Source organism: Pteropus vampyrus, unplaced genomic scaffold, assembly GCF_000151845.1.
Source record: "Pteropus vampyrus isolate Shadow unplaced genomic scaffold, Pvam_2.0 Scaffold5, whole genome shotgun sequence".
Lineage (NCBI taxonomy): Eukaryota > Metazoa > Chordata > Mammalia > Chiroptera > Pteropodidae > Pteropus > Pteropus vampyrus.
Genome location: NW_011888786.1, coordinates 17,946,858 through 17,967,215, shown reverse-complemented (window position 1 = coordinate 17,967,215; position 20,358 = coordinate 17,946,858). Strand labels below are relative to the sequence as shown.

Below are 20,358 nucleotides of genomic sequence, written 5' to 3'. Positions count from 1 at the left end.
TCACTGGAAATAAACTCCAAAACAGAGATTTGCATTCAAATGGTGTAATGGGGACCAACACCTGTAACACAGACTGAGTCTTGCATGAGTGAGAAAAATAGGATTGGGTAGAGGCAGAAGCTGAGAAATGTTAATTTTTGGAAAAAATTATGAAATATTATTAAATGTTTTTATAAAAATAAAACCATTTACAATTCTAGTATTCGATATCCATTGAGTTGCCAGTGTAATATTCAATATCATGTTTCATGCATGTTACCTCTAATCTTACATTTTTTGTCTTTGTCTTTCATTTTCAGTTCAATTATGATGTGTCTGGGTGGAAATTTCTTTCATTTTGGGGATTCAATCAGCTACTTGAATCTGTAAGTATTTTGTTTGTTTGTCTTTCAACAAATTGAGTTTTTAGACATTATTTCTTCAAATATTTCTTGGGCCCTGCACTTTTTTCTCTCTTTTGGGAATTTGTGACGTAAGTGTTAGATCTTTTGTTATTTTCCCACAAGACACTGAAGCTGTGTTAATTTTTTTTCAATTTATTTTCCATTTGTTGCTCAGATTAGATAATTTGTATTGATCCATCTTTAAGTTTACAGACTCTTTGTAATCTCCATTCTGTGTCTGAGCCCATTCAGTGAGTATTTCAATTTGGATATTGTATTTTTCAGGTCTAGATTTCTATTTGATACACACACACACACACACACACACACACACACACACACACACACACACACACATATACTCTGTTTCTTTGCTGAGATATTCTAGTTTTCCGTTTGTTTCAAGAGTGTTCAGAATTGCTTTTAGAAGAATTTTTGTGATAGTTCCTTTAAAATTTTCATCAGACAATTCCCAAACTTCTGTTTTCAGGTGTTAATACCTGTTGATTTATTTTCTCACGCAAAATGAGATTTTCCTGGTTCTTGCTATGCTGAGTAATTTTAGATTATATCTTAGAAATTCTGTGTGTTATGATATGAGACTTTGGTTCCTCTTTAAATCTTCTATTTTAGCAGGAAGTCCAGCCATTTAGATTTAGAACACACATCCTGGCCCACTTTGTGGGCTGTGGTTTGAATGTTAATTTACTCTTTGAACCTTTGCAGTACTGTTCTGGTCTCTGCCCACTGCGTGTGACTGAGAGGCCAGTCCGGAACCTGGGTGGTACACTGTAGTTCAATTCTCAAAGCTTTTGCTGTATTGATCCTGCTGAGTTTAATGCTTGTAGCACTCAAGAGATGAGCCTGGGACTTCATACTTAGATATAAAAAGTCTTTCTTTGGCCCTTCTTCATAATCCTCTCCCGATTCTCTGGTTGGAAGGGGAAGAAGATGCTGCCTCTTTGTGCTTAGTGCTGGGCGGACACTATCTACAGGGCTCCACCCCAGGTCTCTCACCACTGTGCTTGGTGGTGAAGAGAAGCGCTTCCTCAGCTGACATTGATTTACTGTGGAACAGGAATAGACAGTAGGTTTAAATGTAAAACCTAAAACTATAAAACCTCTAGAAGGAAAAAACAGGAGAAAATTAGTGACCTAGGATTAGGTAAAGGTTTTTTAGATAAAATACAAAAAGTATTCATGAAAATTCATAAAAATAATAGGAGAAATTGAACTTTATCAAAATTAAAAACATCTGCTGTTCAAAAGGTACCGTTAAGAGAATGAAAAGACAAGCCACAGACTGGGAGAAATGTTAGCAAAACAGGACTTACATCTAGAATATGTAGAGAATTCTCAAAACTCAATAATAGGAAAATAAACAATCTAATAAAAAATGGGCAAAAGACATGACCACACACTCCACTAAAGAAGACATATGGACATCAAATAAGCACATGAAAAGATGTTCATCATAATTCTTGAGGGAAATACAAATTAAAACCACGATGAGATACTACTCCACTTATTAGGACGGATAAATCAAAACAAAGCACCTGACAACACCAAGTGCTGGTGAGGATGTGGAGTACCTTGGAACTCTCATACGTTGCTGCTGGTGAAAATGCAGAATGGTACAGTGACTCTGAAAAACAGCTTGGTGGTTTGTTACAGAACTAAACACTCACTCGCCACATAATCTAGCAATCCTACTCTTAAACATTTGTCCAAAAGAAATGAAAACTTATGTTAACACAAAAACCTGTCTGTGAATATTCGTAGCAGCTTTATTTACAATTGTCTCAAACTGGAAACAATCCAAATATCCTTCGGCTGGTGAATGTGTAAGCATATTGTGGCACGTCCATATTAAATAATTAAAAGGAGCAAATTAATGATACATGCAACGACACGGATGAATTTCAAATACATAATAGAAGTCAGATTCAAAAGGCTACATCCATTCTCAAAAAGGCAAAAGTATGGGGAAACAAAATAGGCCTGGAGGTGGGGATTGACCACAAAGAAGCATGAAGGAATTTAGGGAGGATGGAATTGTTCTAGGTCTCAATTGTGGTGACTACATGACAGTAGGTGTTTGTCAAAACTCACTGGAAGGTATACAAAAAAGAATGATTTTAAAATATAAAAATGTATCAAGCTTCATTTATGGAAATCAGCAAATTTTCACCCTCCCTTCACCCAATGGAGAGTTCTGGCTGGGCAATTAAAGAATTAGTAGTATTTTTCTAGTTAAGGATGGATAAGTGGGATCTGGGATGTGGGGGAGGGCACCTCAGAAGATGGCCTTATATGAGAAATAGCAAGCACATTGGGTTGAATTTTGAGAGGAGACAACCATAACCTGGAGGTCACTCAGACCAGGAATTCATGTAATAAATAGTTAAGGAAGCAGGCTCCAGATTTAGCCTGCCTCTGAACCTGACTCTTCTACTTCCTATCTTTGTGACCTTGGGTAAGTTACTCAGCCCATCTGTGCCTCAATTTCCATTTGTACAAAGAGAATGGTAATAGTTACATCTTTTATGGTGCTGAGAATTAAACTAATTAATATTCTCGAAGTGCTTAGAAGAGTGCTGAGCATACAGTAAATGCTCAATTAATGATAATAGATAAGGCTTTAAAGGTGCAGGGCTGAATTAAGAACCAGTTCAGGTGTCAGTAAGGGCCATGGAAGAATTTTAAAAGGTAGGGCAGCAACACGATCAGATCTTTGTTTTGGAAGGATGGCCCTGGTGGCTGGTATGAAGGAGGGTGATTGAAGTAAGACAGTGAGGGGACTTCTGGGACAGTCCCAGAGGCCTGAGCTGGGGCAGAGGAATATTGGTTTTGTTTTCTCTGGAGAACGCTAACACACTTGATTCTTGAGAGAAGGAAGAAACATCAAATGTTCGATGTGAAGGAGATATAGCCTAAGAGCCTGAAGATCCAGCTTCTGTCTTCTGTCCCTGACCCAGACCGCTCAGGATGCCCACAGGGAATGCAAAACCACAGGTCACTCTAGTCTTTAATAGTTTAACTTATACATCTGGTTTTACAACCATCTTAACCTGCCCTGCCCTGAACGGAGAACACCACTTCTTTCCTGTACTGCACACTGCAATTGATGACTTGCCCTTAGCAAGTTTCCTAATCTTCTGCAACCTGACAGCAGTTAAAATGTTGGGCAATGATTATGGATTTATGTGTGTGCGTCCACTGAACATTCTTTGTTCAACCATTCCTCAAAGAAATTTAGTTTCTCATAAAATCTACATTTGTCGCCATCCTGATCACTCACCCGAGCAGAATCCAGCTTTAACATACTATTTCCTAGGGGTTGGGTCTCATTTTGAACTCAGCAAGTGTCATCTCACTCACATACAAAGTATGCGGGGAGGATTATAGCCAATCATCTGGAATAATCCAAGCCAATATTCCATTAGGACCTAACAGTCACATAGAATACCCTTTGAGCTTGCTGTGAACTTAGTATAAAAGCAGGTTTCCTTGAAAAGGCTGATGGAGTGCTGCAAAAGCAGAATTCAACCTTCTCCCAACCTCCTTCCACTCTCCAACTTGTGAAGGTGAGTCATGTGGTGCCAGCCAGACATTATTTCATGTTTTGCTAAGATTAACTCTTGAGCTAAAGGAAGCTGCTTGAGAACTAAGAAGCCAGTATCTTAGTTTCAATTACGTTCAGCGGGTGGAAAGGGGTACAGAGGAGGTTGTTAAATTTTGCCTCAAACAAAAGAACTCTTAAATCCTCTTCAGAAACTTTCATTCCTGTGATTCTCCAGACACAGCAATGTCCACGGACATGGCTTACGGAAAAATGTTTATCCTTAATTATTTAATGCAATTACTGCTTCGTTTCTGATTGTCTAACTCCCCAAACTATGAATCCTGATCTTTTACTTTATTTAAAAATGTAAAGTATGTTATACCTGTCTTTTAATACTAGGCACTGAAAATTCTTCCTGGAAGCAGGTAAGGTTCATAAACAAACATTCCAAGAATGCATTAGGTGAATTTGTATATTTATGCTGAGCTGTCTGCAGGTTTATGGTTTATACTCAGATTTCCTGTTGCTGTTAGAAAAACAGGAACATAAGTTTCTGGGCTAAGTTAACTTTGTTTAGTGCACCTTCCAGTTAGATGTTTTTTTTTTCCCTCCCTCAACAATGACTGCCTATTAAAGTGTGATTTACTTTGAAATTTCTAAATAGGGTTTCTTACATGTTCTGGTGCTATGTTTTGCTCCTAGTGAGTTCTGCATATATAATCACACAATCATGTTTAATATTCTGATGGTTTTATTAACAAGTATATAATACATATATTGCATACTGAATATAGTATATGAGGACTGTACAGTACAAATTTATGTTCACAGTTTGACATGACAAAATGTCATTACTGAATTCCCATTGGACTACAGAGTAGAAACAGAGAAGGTACATTAAACATTCACATCTTTAGTAAGAAAGATTACCAAAATGTTTCAGTATTTGCAAGTATACTAATGCATGCTAAAAACCTTTACCCATTCAGTCTTATTAGCTTATAAAATATATTACACTTTATTAAAAATTTCTGCATAGTTTATACAAGTATTAAAGTACTGTAAATGTAATAATCCTGCTATACTTGCAGGTATGGTTTAAGAGATGCTAAGCAGAAAGATTATTTTGACCCTCTAACACTAAGTACATAACAGCAAAAAAAAAGTGCTAGTATTTGTAAAACATAACATTGTTGTAGCCCTCGTTTAATGCATGGAAAATGGTTTTGTAAATGTATTATTTCTTAAGTGAATTTGCAATTTAGAAATTGTTAACCTTGACCAAGAAGAGAATAAAGACAACTCTGAGCAACTTCATGTATAATAGCAATTCCTTCAAGATGACTGTATATTTTCAAACCAACTGAATTATTTTAAAACTTTAGATTTTTGAGATTGTCTTTAAAACAATCTAACCAGGAATGACATGCAGATATACAGTATCAGCAATACAGTCTTTCAAATTCCACATTAGTGCAACACTGATAGTGCAGATGGGTGTTTAATAAAATATACACATACATATATAGTTCCCTGTAGATCTGTTCCAAGGCTCTTGCAACTTCTGCATTTTTAGCATTTTCCTAATTGAACATGGCTATGCTGCTAACATTCTCCAAACCAGGCGATTCGGAATGTTAATGCCCATTTATGATGTAGATTCACATTTTATAACTCTAAAATATGGATTCAGATCTAATTTTCCTGACTTTTCCCCCAAGATGACACTTGGATAATAACCGAAGCAATTCTGTAACAACTTATACAACATTAACTCCATGTTTACAAATCATTCTCACCAATTTAAATATCGTAGTTGATATCACCATTGATAGTAACATGGCACACCATTAAAACCACACGTTCAAGGGCATCTTACCTTGTACTTGAGGCCTCCCACGATAACAGCTAAAATTGACTAAAAGACTAAATGTCTTAACTATCATAGAAAGATACAAATATATAAAGGAGGAAAATTTGGAAAAAGCCAATTGGTAATTAAAGTATGTAGACCAGCATGGAAACAGAAAATGGCTTCTCTGGCTTGCTTTTCTTTCATGGTTAAAATGGATCTTTACTAACGAACTGTTAACATAATCTAAGGAAGCTAAATAGTAATGTAGTAGAGCCTTGGCAGGGTCTTGCTTGCGCTTTTGAACAAAATTTTAATTTGCTGTAGTGAACATTAAATTTCGTGAAGACCCATGAAGCTATTCACTGGACTCAGACTCAAAGCTAATTATTCAAAGAAAATCGATCTACCTTCTCTTGCTCCTTCCCCAACCTTTTATGGGTTGGAACACACAAACTGGTTATCTCCGTCAAAATGAGAAAGTTCTTTGCATTCAAACTTAATTCTTCGGTGTTGAGGAAGAACCATTTCAAGAAATAAACTTTGACATTTACAATGCAGACAAAACCTAGACAATCCAAGAGCCATTTTTATCTCTCGATTCGTGTGTATCTTATTTGCAAACAAAAAGAAAAAAGAGCCCAATTAGGATGTTTTAATATTCTAAACAAATTTCGTGGTGCTTAAAAAATAAAAGAAAATAAAAACCAAGTGCCAAGATAATGAGTAATTTTGCATTTCTCACCTACATTTCCTTTCAGTCCTTTCAGAGGGCTGAAGGGTGGGATCTCTCAGGCCCCCCGCAGTCCTTACAACTAACTTTTATTAACACAGATAGCGCCAAAGTAAGCTCCTCACACAATTCTCAGGCCTCCAGAATCAGTTATTCACTACTGTTTTAATAACAATTAAATAGTGTATTCCTCCAAGTTCAGGTTGTGTTGGATCCCGAGTTGTGGCTTGGACGCATCTTCAGGATTCCATTCTTCTCTCTTCTCCGTCCTTTATGAAGGCTCATTTGGTTATACGTGCCCACATTTGACCACTGTCACCATTTCCTTCAAATTTAGGACCAATGGCATTTCTATGCATGAATTATTTTTATTGGCATTTAGACTATGGTGCTCAAAAGCCTGCTTTTGAAAAATTTCCCCCCAATATTGGTGCTATTTATCTTCGACATAAACACGAGTCATTTTCAGTTTGTTCTTCTGATAGGATACTTGATAGTGAAAGGAGATTGCCAGCTCCAACAGTAAACGTTTGGGGATTTTTGAGCTACACATATGAATATCTGAACAATGGTTTTCTATATTTTTCAGAACTCTGTCCCCCAAATAAAGGTACGTGTGCTTCACAACTATTTATATTTACAAATAGTGTCACTCAGGTCTTAATGAATCTACTAAAGCATTAGCAGATGCTTATTTATGATATAGGTCATGAACACAAATGACAGCCGATTTGGCACTTACAGCTCACACAGAAGAGTTTCTGTATGAAAGCTATATGATTAATTTGATATGGGACTACAATTACTATTTAACGTTTCCCAGTTTACAAAAAAAAGAAAAAAAAAAAGCTGTAAGTAGGCCGGAAAAAAGGCCATTCAGATCCTTACCCCCCAAATTTTTTAAATCATAACTGGGCAAATATTTTTGTGGCATCCCTACTATCAATACTTGATGATCCATATTAAAGACACTGTGGGCATAGGAGATAGGAGAGCATGGGTGACCCCATGAGTATTTGGCTTTGCCATATGGTTCTGCACAGGTAATACACATAGAGATTGAAGTTCTGGGATGCACTGCACAGCTAACCAAATGATGACATCTCACCCAAAACCCCTAGCCTAGGAGAAATGGCCTGTTTCCTGCTCTGCTGCCCTGCTCAACACCCCTTTGCTCCATCTCGGTGCGACGCAATTACAGCATCCATCCCTTGACATCGCCCACCTATGTCTGCAGCTCTGGCTCATATTCCAGTAGTGGCCAAGACCTCCTTCTTAGCTGCAGGCACAAAGGAGGGTAAAGGACTTAATTTAGAGGAAGTGATAAATCTGAGCTGACAAGATCAGTGAAGGACAATGGCAGAGCGGACCGGACAAGCCTGAACTGCTGCTGCCCTTCTAGCTCACCTGGGAAAGCTTCCACCCTCTTTCATAGTGCAGCACAAAATGCGATCACAGCGCACAGAGGCGGGAACGTCTCTGGCAAAGACGAGCAGGCTGGATACTGTATTTCTAATACATTTACTTTGACATTCTTTTGAGAAATACATGGAGAAACTGACAGTTGGTTATATGTTAGTTTACATGTTCCCTTGTTCTTATTACATTAAACGTTATCTGTAAGAAGGGTTTGCTTAGCATCCCCGGAAAAAAAAAAAAAAAGTGTTCACATTCTTTAGGTCTGACCCGTGGTAAGGAGAGGGAGGATTAGAGAATATTTACTACTACTGACCATATGGAAGTTTGAATGATATAAATTCAGATTCAGACCAGCTGAATCAAAATGAAAATGTACATGTAAAAAATGAGTTAGATCATAGGAGGACAGAGAGAGAGAGAGAGCTGGGCGAGTGCGGAGCCCGCCGAGGCGGGAGCCGGAGGCGTTCAGACGAGCATGTGGCGCTTCCTGTGCAGGGCAAGGTGGTCAGAACGAGAGAAGCTGCGGTCACAGTCTGGACACTGGAAAGGTTTGATTCCAGTGTGTTTTCGGAAATGCCTTGTCAGTTCATCGGACCGAGCGAACTTCCACGTGCACCCTTCCCATGTACATTTGTAGGGTTTTTCTCCTGCAACAGGGAAAAATGAAAAGAGCTTATTTATTTTTTTTTCCTGACAGCAAGAGTCTATTAATTAGTAAAGACAATAAAATTAAACTTTTTGAGCTAAAGCTGTTGACAAAGATTATTTCCAAGGTATGTTCATCCATTTGTCCCTCAATAAGCACTATAGGACAAGAAAGAAAACAATGAACTAATTCTCTTAAAAATTTAACTGGCTCGCCACCCCGTCCCCCAAGAGGGGTGTAATTTTACGAGTTCTTAAAGCTTAAAGGCATTAAATCCATTCTGAGGGGCCACATAGTTTGGTTTTGTCCTTACTAGTAGGGATTAATAACAAGAAATTCCCGGTGATTTGTATTTGTGTATTGTCTTAAACTCTTCAGGACCTTAGATGCAGTGCTAACCATTCAATAAGAAGTCTGAATTGAAAGTTTGTGGGATTTTCTTATTCTTTTCAATAGTTTTCTAAAAATCTGAAGTCTCTATCAACCGAAATATGTGTCAGGGATTTCAACATCTTATCTTCTGTTTGGTCAATAACTATGACAAAGCATAATGTTTTAATTCAGAAGTACTAAAAATATAGTAATTCCTCCCCCATGCTGTCAGAAACCAGGAATAACGGTGAATCTGCAGGTAAGGAACAGAAGACCCTCGTGGGAAAATCACAGAGAGAGCCAGCAGTATGAAGGCTTTTATAAATAAAAAGGCTATGAATGGCTTTCTTACACGTTTAAAGTATAAATAACAGGTAATGGGCATCACAATATAATTCCTGTTTACTATTACTTGTTCTCTAGAGACCTGACAGGACTGCCATTCCTTGGTGTTCCAATGAGACATTCATCATTTGTATTATCTATTTTGCTGCACAGCATACAAATGCTAAGAGGGATGTTCTTCCTACATCTGAATTATGCAAACACTCACTGTCTTTTTAACCTTCCCCTAGACTTCAGTGACCCCCGCTCCCCCGCCGCCCACAGGTCCCATTAATGCCCTGGGCGTGTTTTTATGACTCCTGGGCACAGATTTCAGTGACTGGGTGCTTCCTAAAGGCAAAGCTATTCCCCTTAGCTCTCTCCTGGGCAGCATGGTGACAAAGCCAGCCTTGTACCAAGGCTGATTTTCATTCTCCCTCGGCTTTCTCTCCTGAGGATTCACTGAAAATCAGCTCCACTTTGACTCTGCCAGACACTTTCGTGCCTTTTTCTCTTCCAAACCCCAGAGTCCTCTCTTTCTAAATAGTCATAGTAAGAAAGACTCAAGGAAATGTACATTCTGAGCTAAGAACAATGGACACAGAGACAAACTACTGTTGCATTAGAAGTTCACACCAAAGGGTTCGAGGTTAGGTCAGATACGTCCTACAGTAAACATTAACCACCAATATTGACTGCAATTAATCAGGCTGTTTAAAACATTTTTATATGAATTCCTTAAGATAGTTTGCTATAAAATGTTTAAGAACCCAAGAACAATTTTATGTTTTCATCACCTATACAAAAATCTGGCTGCACACTCTATATTCAATACTGGGCAAGATGGAAGATATTCTAGGAACAGATATGCCAGGCAAATCACATAGCAGTTCCCTCGATTTTAGAAGAGAGCACTAACCCAAACTCCATTTCTATAAACTGCTGCATCTATTTGTCTTTTGATACTGTGAATCTGATAACGTATAACATTCACGAAATGAGAGCCCACGAGAAGACCACAGCCTTGATGAAATGGGCCCACGACTACGAGCGGGCTCCCCTCTGTTCCAGTGGAGGTGCTGCCTTCCACGCTCCTTCACTACGCAGAGTACAGAACTGCAAGTAACTGTGAGGGATCTTGTTAGAGAATCTACGCTCACACTACAAAAGTAAATCATTATCAGAAACCTCAGTTTTCACGACAGAGACATCTACAGACAATGGTAACTTTCAAGATGCCTGAACAAATTTCATTAAAATAATGTCTGAAACTTAGAATGTTTGACTTAACATTTCATTCTAATATTTCTTTAAGGAGGTAAAGTGAGTCTTGTATTTCTGATACCTGTATGTGTTCTTCTGTGTGCTTTCAAGTGAGAGCTTTTAGTGTACACTTTGTTGCATCCGTCGTAATCACATCTGTGTATCCTCCGCTTCCTCTGGGCGTCTGGAGATTCCACAGGCAAAGGTCTCTTCCCAGGCTGTACTATGACTGAAGGGTGATTCCTGTGAAATCCAATGTTAAAACGCAGAATGTTGAATGAAAGGCTCTTCCATTTTTTTCCATCTACCAAAAACACTAACAACACTGGGCAAAAACAAACAAAACAAACAAACAAAAAAACCCAACAAAATAAACAAAAAAGAAATTAGCTGATCAACCCAAGAAGCACTGCTATATTCATTCAACAAACATTGAGTGAGCACCTACCATGAGCCAGGCACTGTGCTTGGCACCGGGACACAAAGATGAATAAAAACAGGGTTCCTGCCCTCGAGGAGCTCACACTCTAGGGGGAGACAGACATGTAGATAAGTAACGACAGTAAGAAGGCTTACGCTACACTAGAGGGAGGCGCTAAGTGCTAGCAGAGTCTCTTTCTCTCAATCAAAATCTGCCTTTTTATAGAATTTTATGGCACTAGGTAATGCTGGACATTGTGTTTTCACAGGCTGCCCTGATTTTCACTTATTGTTCTTTAGGAAAACATACGAAAGGTCAAATTCCTAAGTTTCAAGCAACCACACTGTAGGTCATATCTACATTTTATCCTTTTCATAACTGGTATTTAGTTGGGGTCTCTTAAAGATCGCCAATTCTCATTTAATTTTCAAATGCTAACTCTTCCAAAAAAAAAAAAAAAAAGGTTGGCACCGCAGTCTTCATGACTAAAACCTTTACTGTCACTACTTTTCCTGTTAGAGAGAGAATTTCACGGCAGTGCCAGCATGACAGTGGCTCCAAAAAGCAGTGTCAGCTCCTTCAAGAGGCACCTGCCAGTCTCCCTACCTTCCTGATTACTGCCACCCAGACTCACATTCCTGCATCTGCACAAATCAAATCATGTTAAACTTATTTCAGACTCTCTCTTTTCCAGAAAGCCAGTTGGTGGACAGAAAAGGCAGATGGGGAAGAGCTGGGAAAAATCTGTAGTTTTCTGACTTCTGCTGATTCATGTAATTAAAATTTCTAATCTATTCATTAATTCTAATCCATTCATTTGCTTTCTTAATGACTAATTACTTGCCACAAGCTTATGTGGTTGGCCTCCGACTATAAAGAAAGACTTCTTTTTCTTTTAAATGTGAACCTAAATTTCTTAAGATGTTCCAAATCACATATGAATGTTTTATACAAGTGTGTAGGGGAGAAAAAAGATTGGTGAAAAGGAAAGAAAGAATTTAATGGGGTAAACACTCAAGCTTGTGAGATAAAAAAAAAAAGGATAATAAAATTTAGCCAGAAAAATTAAAAGGGACTCCCTGAAACAAAACTTCATTTTTTTATCTTGGTAAAAATTTAAATACATGTCCTTTATCAGTAACTTTTCCAGACATGCTAGAGAATGACTCGAAAGAGAATATAAGGTGTGATTATCTTAAGTGACCTTACTTATTTCTCACTTTTATTACTAGCAAAGAAAACTGTCAGTTAGGACTATCACTACCTTCTTACCCTGATGCTTAGATGGGCAACACAGAAAAATAAAATGGCCGAGTTTAGATACATGGAAAAATGCACATGAACTAGTGAGAGAGGGGTTAAAAAAGAACAAAAACTTTAATTTTATAAATGTACAAACAAATAACAGAGAAAATAGAGAAGTGAGAGGTTTATGGACAAAGTTTTTATAAAGCTGAATTATCGATTTAAAATTATTCAATAAAAAGGGAAAAAATTTTAACCTTTAATTTTAATGTCATCATTTAAAAATGTTTCCTTTTCATTAAGAGAACTTCAGAAGGTAAAATGCTGGGGGAAAAATAAATGGTTAAATACATCTCATATGCCTCTGGGTTACAGGAAGAGTATCTTAGATGACTTTAGTAGCCTCTCCCAATTATTAGATATTATGGATTGGGAATCTGTCAAATAGTTTCTGTGCAGTAGTTAGTTACGATCGTTTTTTCCAATTGTTCATTTTGTTTATAAAGGCACGCAAAATCCAGTGTGTTCTAGTTTTAAATCCCAGCTCTGCTGCGGATAGTCCCTGTGACCCCTGGGCAAGGTGTTGATCCTCTCTGTGAAATGGGGGATGATAATACGATCACAGAAGGCTGTTGTGAGTAACCTACACAAAGCATTGAAGAATAGTATCTGTTCCAGATATAAAAATCTACTCAATAGTAGCTGTTGCTATTTCGAGGTTCAGAAACTCATTTGCAAACTTTGCCCCTACAGCTGTTTAATTTTATGAGTTTTGGGGATGTCCCGGCATCACACTAGGAAATCTCTACTCTGGCTAACGTCAACCTTGGAAGGCAGTATCATCATTCAAGGGTGGTTAGCAGCCCTCTCTCTAAAGAGCCAGATGCTGGTACAGGCTGATGCTAGAGATTTTGAGATCTCACCCTTCTTGGTCTCCTCGCTGCTCATTTTTAAAGAGGCTGTTTTGGATCATTACAACCAAGAAGTTAGAACAGCTATTAATATCAGAAACCTGGTCATTGTTGACCCCTCTCTTATGTTTGCTACCTTTCACATACACAAGTAAATGGGGAAATCTGATCCTCAAGCTTTTTGTTCTTAATGCATTTCCACACACATAAATACATAACAAAAGGAATCTGATATACATTTGAGTGCCTTTACAAATAATTCTAAAGCTATAACTCTATGTAATCAAGCAAATGGATTTCAAAGCTGTATTTTAAAGTCTACCTCTAAAGGTAAGTTTTCTTAGGCAAATATTATTAGGGCTGCCTCATAATGGTACTAGGCGCTTGGTTTCAAGTGATTCTTTCCTGGCTAGCAGGTTTCCTATGTGGGCTGCAACTGGGCACACTCCAAGACATTACTTAATTGTATCTGTGAGAAAATTACTTGAAAAGTACATGTCCAGGTTGTGGCTAATCTGTTGAATTTTTTGAGAGGCAAAACACATTCTTAGGTCAGCATTAGACTAAGCATATTACTCATTAATCATTAAAAGCCATCGAGGTTGAGATCATCAAGAGAACATTACTTAAGAGAAAAAGTCCTTTCTCTTCAGCCGCATTCAGAGCACAGAATATTGCCTTCAAATATTCTTCTTCGTAACGTTTTACATTGTAATTCGCAGTAACCTGGACGTTGGAATAACCCCTTTCAGTCAATGGATTCCACTCCCCGCCCCCCACCCCTATGTGGGCAGCTGGCTTGATAGCATCTTTTTCATCACCAAGGCTGGAACAATTACATGTGCAAATCATGCTGCCAGTTACCTCATCACCTGTCATCATGAAAAAGAGGTAATTCGGCCTACAAGATATGTCCATTTTGGTTAGTCTTTCTGTTTTTCCTTTCAGTGGAGTGCATGACCAGATGCAACTGGCTTGACATGGGTTAAAAATAGCAGGAAGCTGGAGGTCAAGCTCAGGCCCCCTCTGCTCGTAACAGTGTGATTACAGGTGAGTTATTTAATGTTTTGGCTCCTCAGTTCTCTGTTTGCTCTGACTCCCGCATGCTCAGAGAATTAACTCCTTTGAAAACACTTGGAAAGTTTCTTTTTTGGGGGGAAGAGGGTGCTATGAAATTATGAAAAGCGAGAATGTACAAGTCCATCAGATATTCTCCCTGCTGATGTGGCTGGGTAAGAAAATTCACTTTCTTCTTCATCTATCAGGGAATATATGACAACAATAACAAACCCAGAGAATGTACATTTTGTTGCAGATTAGTTGTGTGAGGGAGAGGGGTGGAGAAGATAAAGTAGAAAGGTGGGCAGCACATTTGTTCAAGGTGGAGAAAAGGTAATATAGGAGGAAGATGATGGAAGGGACCCTGAGGACCCTGTACTAGGAAGCTGGCCACTAAATCCAATGTTGAAAGATAACACGAGACAATTACAGCAAAAATAACAATAATAATTACAACCAGTAATGAAAATAAAGAGGAAATGGCGGCAGCAAGATTAAGTGATTAGCCCAAGGTCATACATATGGTGGAGAGCAGAGCTGGGATCCAAGATGTCAGATCCAAAGGTCACTTTCTTAACTACTTAAAACACAGCCTCGTTGTAATCACTGGTAGAGGTCAAGGATATATAATAGCAAGTCCCATTAATGATGTGTGTGGCATCATTACATTATAGCGAGACCTAAAACAAACCACTGTTCAGGTGCTTAGATTCTGACCAATATAGTGTAAACTTTCCACTGCATGGCAGTTCTAAAGCAGACTGAACAATCTAGGGGCAGATATGATTAAAAAGACCAGATAATAAAGTTTTTTCAACGCTGAGCTTCTCTGAGCTACATGGACAATTTCTGTTGCCACCACTTATTTACAGGACCCGTTTTGGAGTGTCTTTCTTGGGCTTATGGTCGGCCCAAAGATTGTGATTAAAGACAGTCCCCATGATGGAAACAGTATACCCTATTACAAGTAACAACTGGGAAGGATGACGTGTGTCCGTATGAACAGTTTTCACGATCCAACCTTAAGTGGAATATTTAGAACATCAAAGTCAACCCACGCTGGGATTAAGATTATGGAAAAACTATACATAGTCTGGAAGAATGAAAAAAAAAAAAAGATAAAAATGATATATCTGGTAAGGTGGCAAAATCATGAGTGACCAGTTCACGGGTGACTTGAGGTCATTGTCACATGCTGTCCGTGTAACAGAGCAGTTTTTGGACAGGTCCTCCCACCTTGCCCAGTGGCTACCACATACTACAAGGTGTTCCCGGCAAACCACACACATCACGCGTCGGAAGCTTGTGCTTCCATGTCAGGTCCCAAGATGCATGCTGCTACAGAAATGCCGGGGAGACCTAAATGTACTTACTCTTGCAACAATGCTTGAGGGGGGGACACTGAGTTCATTAAAGGGGGTGACATTTCTTCAGGATAATAATCTGTCCTCTGTGGTTCGATCCCAGGTTCTATTTTAATTTTCTTCTGTAATATAGGCTTCTCATACGATTCAATTACAGGTACTAAAAATAAAAATAAAAATAGAAAAGTCACTCTACGTATAATTTAACAATTTCAGCTTTTAGAAGCTTATTGCATAGCTCGTATCTACAACATTGATGTGTGAGTATTTATCTGCTTTTGGCAGCAATGAATCTGAGGGGGGTTCCTGTTTCTCTGGACCATTATTTTGCCAGTAAGCAGCCCATAAATGATTCTTTATGATTTTTAGTTATCTCTTTTTAATCCCAGGCTTCTGCCCATGTCTAGTCAGTAAAGAAGATAGCTTTTAATAGCCATTAGTTATCATCACGAGCTAAAGATATTAAATGCCTTTTTGCACCTAGAATCACATCAGCATTCTATAAAGCAAAATAAAAAGTCAAGATTCTTACTATCCCAAAGTTGACAACTACATAGTGAAAGTAATCATTTCATGGCATTAAATAGACAGCCTGATTCTTAGGAGCTCTTCCAGTATCAACACTTGAAAAAAAAAAAAAAAAGAAAGAAAGAAAAGAAAAGGAAATGCCTTAGGCAGACGCTAAGTGGAAAATTTCCTTTTAAGAGTTCAACAGCTCTGGCTCTCTGCTTCCTTTGCTCTCTCAACCAGGCTGTCTGGTGAAGACACCAGATATACTAAGCTGGAGCAGCAGTGTGCATCAGCGGTGGAGCTTACCTTGCATGCTACTATTTGAATTCTCCATCTCCTCGGACAAGGACACCATGAGCGGCTGCTGGAGATGACTGGTGTACATGAAGGGGACGGGCTGTACCACGACTGGCTGTATGACAGGCAGTATCCCCGGGCTCCGGATCCCATGCCGGGAGAGGGCGGCGGCCATCACCGGTGGCATGGACAGCGGCACGCTGAAGGGCTGCACTCCCGGGGGAGGGGGTGAGTACTTCTTCATCGGTGGGCTGGAAGACGGCATACTCAGCCCAGGTGAGGCTCTCCGGTGTGACGGCTGGAACTTCAGTGAGGAAGGGGAATTCCCAGCAGAGGGCGGAGAACTCCGCTTGTTCACGGTGAGGTCCACTGGCTCCATCTGCATCCCATGCGACAGGGCTTCCGGGGTCTGGAAGTACTTGTCAGATAACGGTGTGGAGTAGATGACTCCATACTTGTTGGGCTTTATCGACTCCATGTAATTAGATGGGTATGACTATTGGAAAGGAAAAACAGAAATGCGGAAAACAGCCAAATAAGTACATATGCTTGAAACATGAATTAAGATGAAAATATACAAGGCATTTTCAATTTCATGAACTTTATTAAGTCGTTTGGGTTCAGATATATGCTTGACGCTGAAAAAATGCTATGAGAGAGCTGGTCTAATAAACATAAGAACTTAGGTTAATGTGGTAACCTTATATCACCTGAAAAAAATCTCAAATTTAATTCTAAGGTGATGCCCTTGTGAAATATTAGGATTCAGGTTGATAACTGCCAACATTCTAAAACAAGTAAGCAAACAGAATCCTTATGGGTCTTTATCGTTACGAGTCAGCATTGGGGTTCACCAAGAACCAGCCAAGCCAACTAACTTCATCGCTTTTCTGATGGAGTTTCTTAACGGGCAGGAAATGCTCTCTCTAGCTTTAGTGTTTCACCTCAGCAGCAGGGCACCGAACATTCCTCACAATGTACTGATGTATATATAATGTGGAGAAACGAAGTTGCACCTTTGGGTGGGCCTGAGCCACTGATGAATCCCTGCCTAGGATGTCCAATAGTCCTGATTGGCCTGGGACTGTCTTGGCTTTAGCACTAAAGTCCTACAACCTGGGCAACACCTCGGTCTCAAGCAAACCAGATGGCCAGTCACCCTGCACACCTATACACTGAAGGCCATCCACACTAATGTAGCTATGTCCTTGGCCTTAACAGCCTTATTCGCATTTTGAATGAAGCTCTAGAAGATGACTTGATTTCCAAATGTGTGGATGACACAGAATTGTAAGAAAAGGCTAATATAATATGACTCAAATCAGGACATGTGATGCTCGAAATGACTTGCACATAAGCTGGAGCCCAGTGTTCTCTTTTCTACCCCTAGCTATTCTCCCCATCAAAAGAGGCTGGAGGATAAGCCAACAAGATCCTGGATGAGAAAAAATGGTTTGTATCTCCCCCAATCTAAGATCTGTTCTACAAATGACCTAATTGATCTTCAAATACCCTTCCCTCTTCCAATATCAGGGTAACCTAACTCTATCTACCAGCTTTAAATATAATCATAATAATTGCACAAGCTGGTTAATGTCCCTGGCCATGGAACTCACTAAAATTACTCTGTTCCTTAACTAAAATTTTTAAAAATCTTTGTTGTAGAATGCTTTAAAAAAAATTAAACCTAAGCCATTTTTTTTTATGTGTAGGCATTTTAGATAAACTGAAATTTTTAGTGATAACATGTCATGACCTCCTGCAGAAAATTACTTTATTTGAATGTTTTACAGTGAAAGTGATAAGCAAAACACTGTGCCTCTCTTCCAGCTCTTAAATTCTGTGTGTTTATGATTCTGAGGTGATACTAGCTCAGGATGCAACCAAGAAAACCCACCGAGGGGGCTTTATAATTAACCGGCTTAAATGCACTATTAATATCTGAGCTTCCACGGCCTCTCTAGCGGCCACTGTTGTTGAGTTATGAATAATTGTGGGGTAGCAGTGGTTTTGACTGGGATTACGACTAAGATCACACCCTTTCTGGGCCCCGCTGGGTGATTCTCTGCCTGGCTATGCATCAGAATCACTGTGCTGATGTTATTAAAACTCAGATGCCTGGTCTCTACTCCAGGCCTACTGATCAGAGTATCTGGGAACAGGGGCCCCGGTGGTATTTACCTTCATCTGGTTTTGATGTCAGTTTCTCATTGCTCAGATTACATATTTTCCTTCTGTCCTTTCTTTCTCCCTATCATCATAACCTGTATGGTCTCCTAGAACAGTGATGCCAGTACATATCCCTCAGGAGGCACTGCAGATGCTTACGGGTGGCACGTGATGAGCACACCGTACTTTAAAATAATTAGGTGTTTATTTAAATGCATAAAAAACTTTTTTTTACAGTAGTGATAATGTTCCCTGTTAAATGTATTATGTTAAAAAAAAGTGATTCTATAAAAGAAGGCAAGAAAAATTACTAGCTAAATATTAGAAGTGCAGGTGCCATCAGGATATGGCAAAACTTCAGGATAAAAATTACTAGCTAAATATTAGAAGTGCAGGTGCCATCAGGATAAGGCAGTACTGATACCCACCTTCTAGGAGGCAGTAGAGTTAAAATTAAAATTGGATTCAATGTGATAACTTCTGTAATAAGTTTAACACACACTATGGTCCTAAGAGCCCCCTTTTTTTATACAAGAGATGTGCCCTGCCACAGACTTCCATCCTCTCAAACTGTAGATTCTGAATTACTGAGGAGTGGCCCTGGGTGCACAGATGGCCTTTTGAATAGTGCAGCTCTCGATGACTGAGATAAAAAAATAAAAATACTAATTTTTATTATTAAAATCTGGGAAATTGTTTAAGTACAATTTAAAGAGAGGAGGGAAAAATTTTCATTAATAGCACTGCGTCGAAACAAGATGTGAAGGATATAAAATCAGGAAATACAAAATATGTAAATTGTTTTTAAAAACAGCTTTGAGTTATGTATTAAGAATCATGTGAAGAAAGGACAATTTCTTTTTTTTAGAACCAGGCACACACTGACAGGTACACTACAAGACATAAGAATATTATTATTGTTTAAATTTAATTATGAGGCACAAGGCTCAATAACCAAAAAACAAATATATATATATAATGTACAATGAGGATTTAATGAAGTAATCAAATACAAGGGGGAAATATTTCTCCTAGTTCTAAAATTTAACCTGCATTATATGATTCTCTAAAGGGCAAAAGTTCTGGTACTAGAAACAAAAACTTAAGGAAATGGGAGGCAGCATTAATTGTTTCTACTCACAAAAAATGTAGCTTTGCCTTTATTTTCAGCCCTATTCTTCAATGACCTCCCTATGACCTAGATTTTAATGCCAAGTTATTGGCAGCTCAATAGGAAGCAAAATGAGGGCACACTTTTATTGCTGTCATTGCTGGATTTTTGTATCTGTGAGTGAGTTTAAGGAAAGAAGGAATTTCGAACCTGGGAGATATGCAAATTTAATAATATTCTTAGGTTTCTCAAGCCATAAAGAAGGAGAAAGCTGCATAAAGAGTCAAGGTTTCTAAACATTATGCAGTTTTGCTGAGAGTTCGCTCTCCAGTGAATGTCCCGTCTCCTATATTGTTGTGTGGTGTTTGAGCTAAAAGTAAGGAGACACATTTGGGCACATAACTCAGTACACACTTAACTATTTCCAGTCTGATTGCCTCACAAAAGGGTGAAGAAATGTGGTTCCTCAAACTGTCTCACTAGCAAATGTCACAGCAGTGTTTATCAGGACATTGACACACTTAATTATTTGGGTGGAGGACACAAGCTATTGCAATCCGCTTAAAACAATCTGGTTCTCCCACAGTGTAAGGATTGGTACAGGGATGCTCGGGGTGTGTGCCTTGGGTGGGTAACACCCTGGTCCCAGTTGCTTCCTCTCTGTTCCAGACCATTCCTATCTTCTAACAAAGCAACGCAAATAAACGTGGCCAT

At 38.8% G+C, this 20,358-nt stretch overlaps 1 protein-coding gene across 3 annotated transcripts in view; it reads right to left on the bottom strand.

The window, feature by feature from the left end:
• Positions 1-4,681: 4,681 nt before the first annotated feature.
• Positions 4,682-20,358, bottom strand: part of KLF3 (Kruppel like factor 3) — a 41,434-nt gene continuing 25,757 nt past the window's right edge. Inside the window, exons 1-5 of one of the 3 annotated variants that reach the window (XM_011365664.2) lie at positions 19,675-20,352; positions 16,374-16,860; positions 15,567-15,717; positions 10,640-10,800; positions 4,682-8,599 (exon numbers count right to left, since the gene is read on the bottom strand). In XM_011365664.2, coding sequence (XP_011363966.1) covers positions 8,418-8,599; positions 10,640-10,800; positions 15,567-15,717; positions 16,374-16,842 — 963 coding nt within the window. In that variant the 5' untranslated portion in view covers positions 16,843-16,860; positions 19,675-20,352 and the 3' untranslated portion in view covers positions 4,682-8,417. Of the gene's footprint in view, positions 8,600-10,639; positions 10,801-15,566; positions 15,718-16,373; positions 16,861-18,545; positions 18,886-19,674; positions 20,353-20,358 lie in introns of those variants that run through there. The other 2 variants (XM_011365658.2, XM_011365648.2) reach the window with 2 other exon arrangements.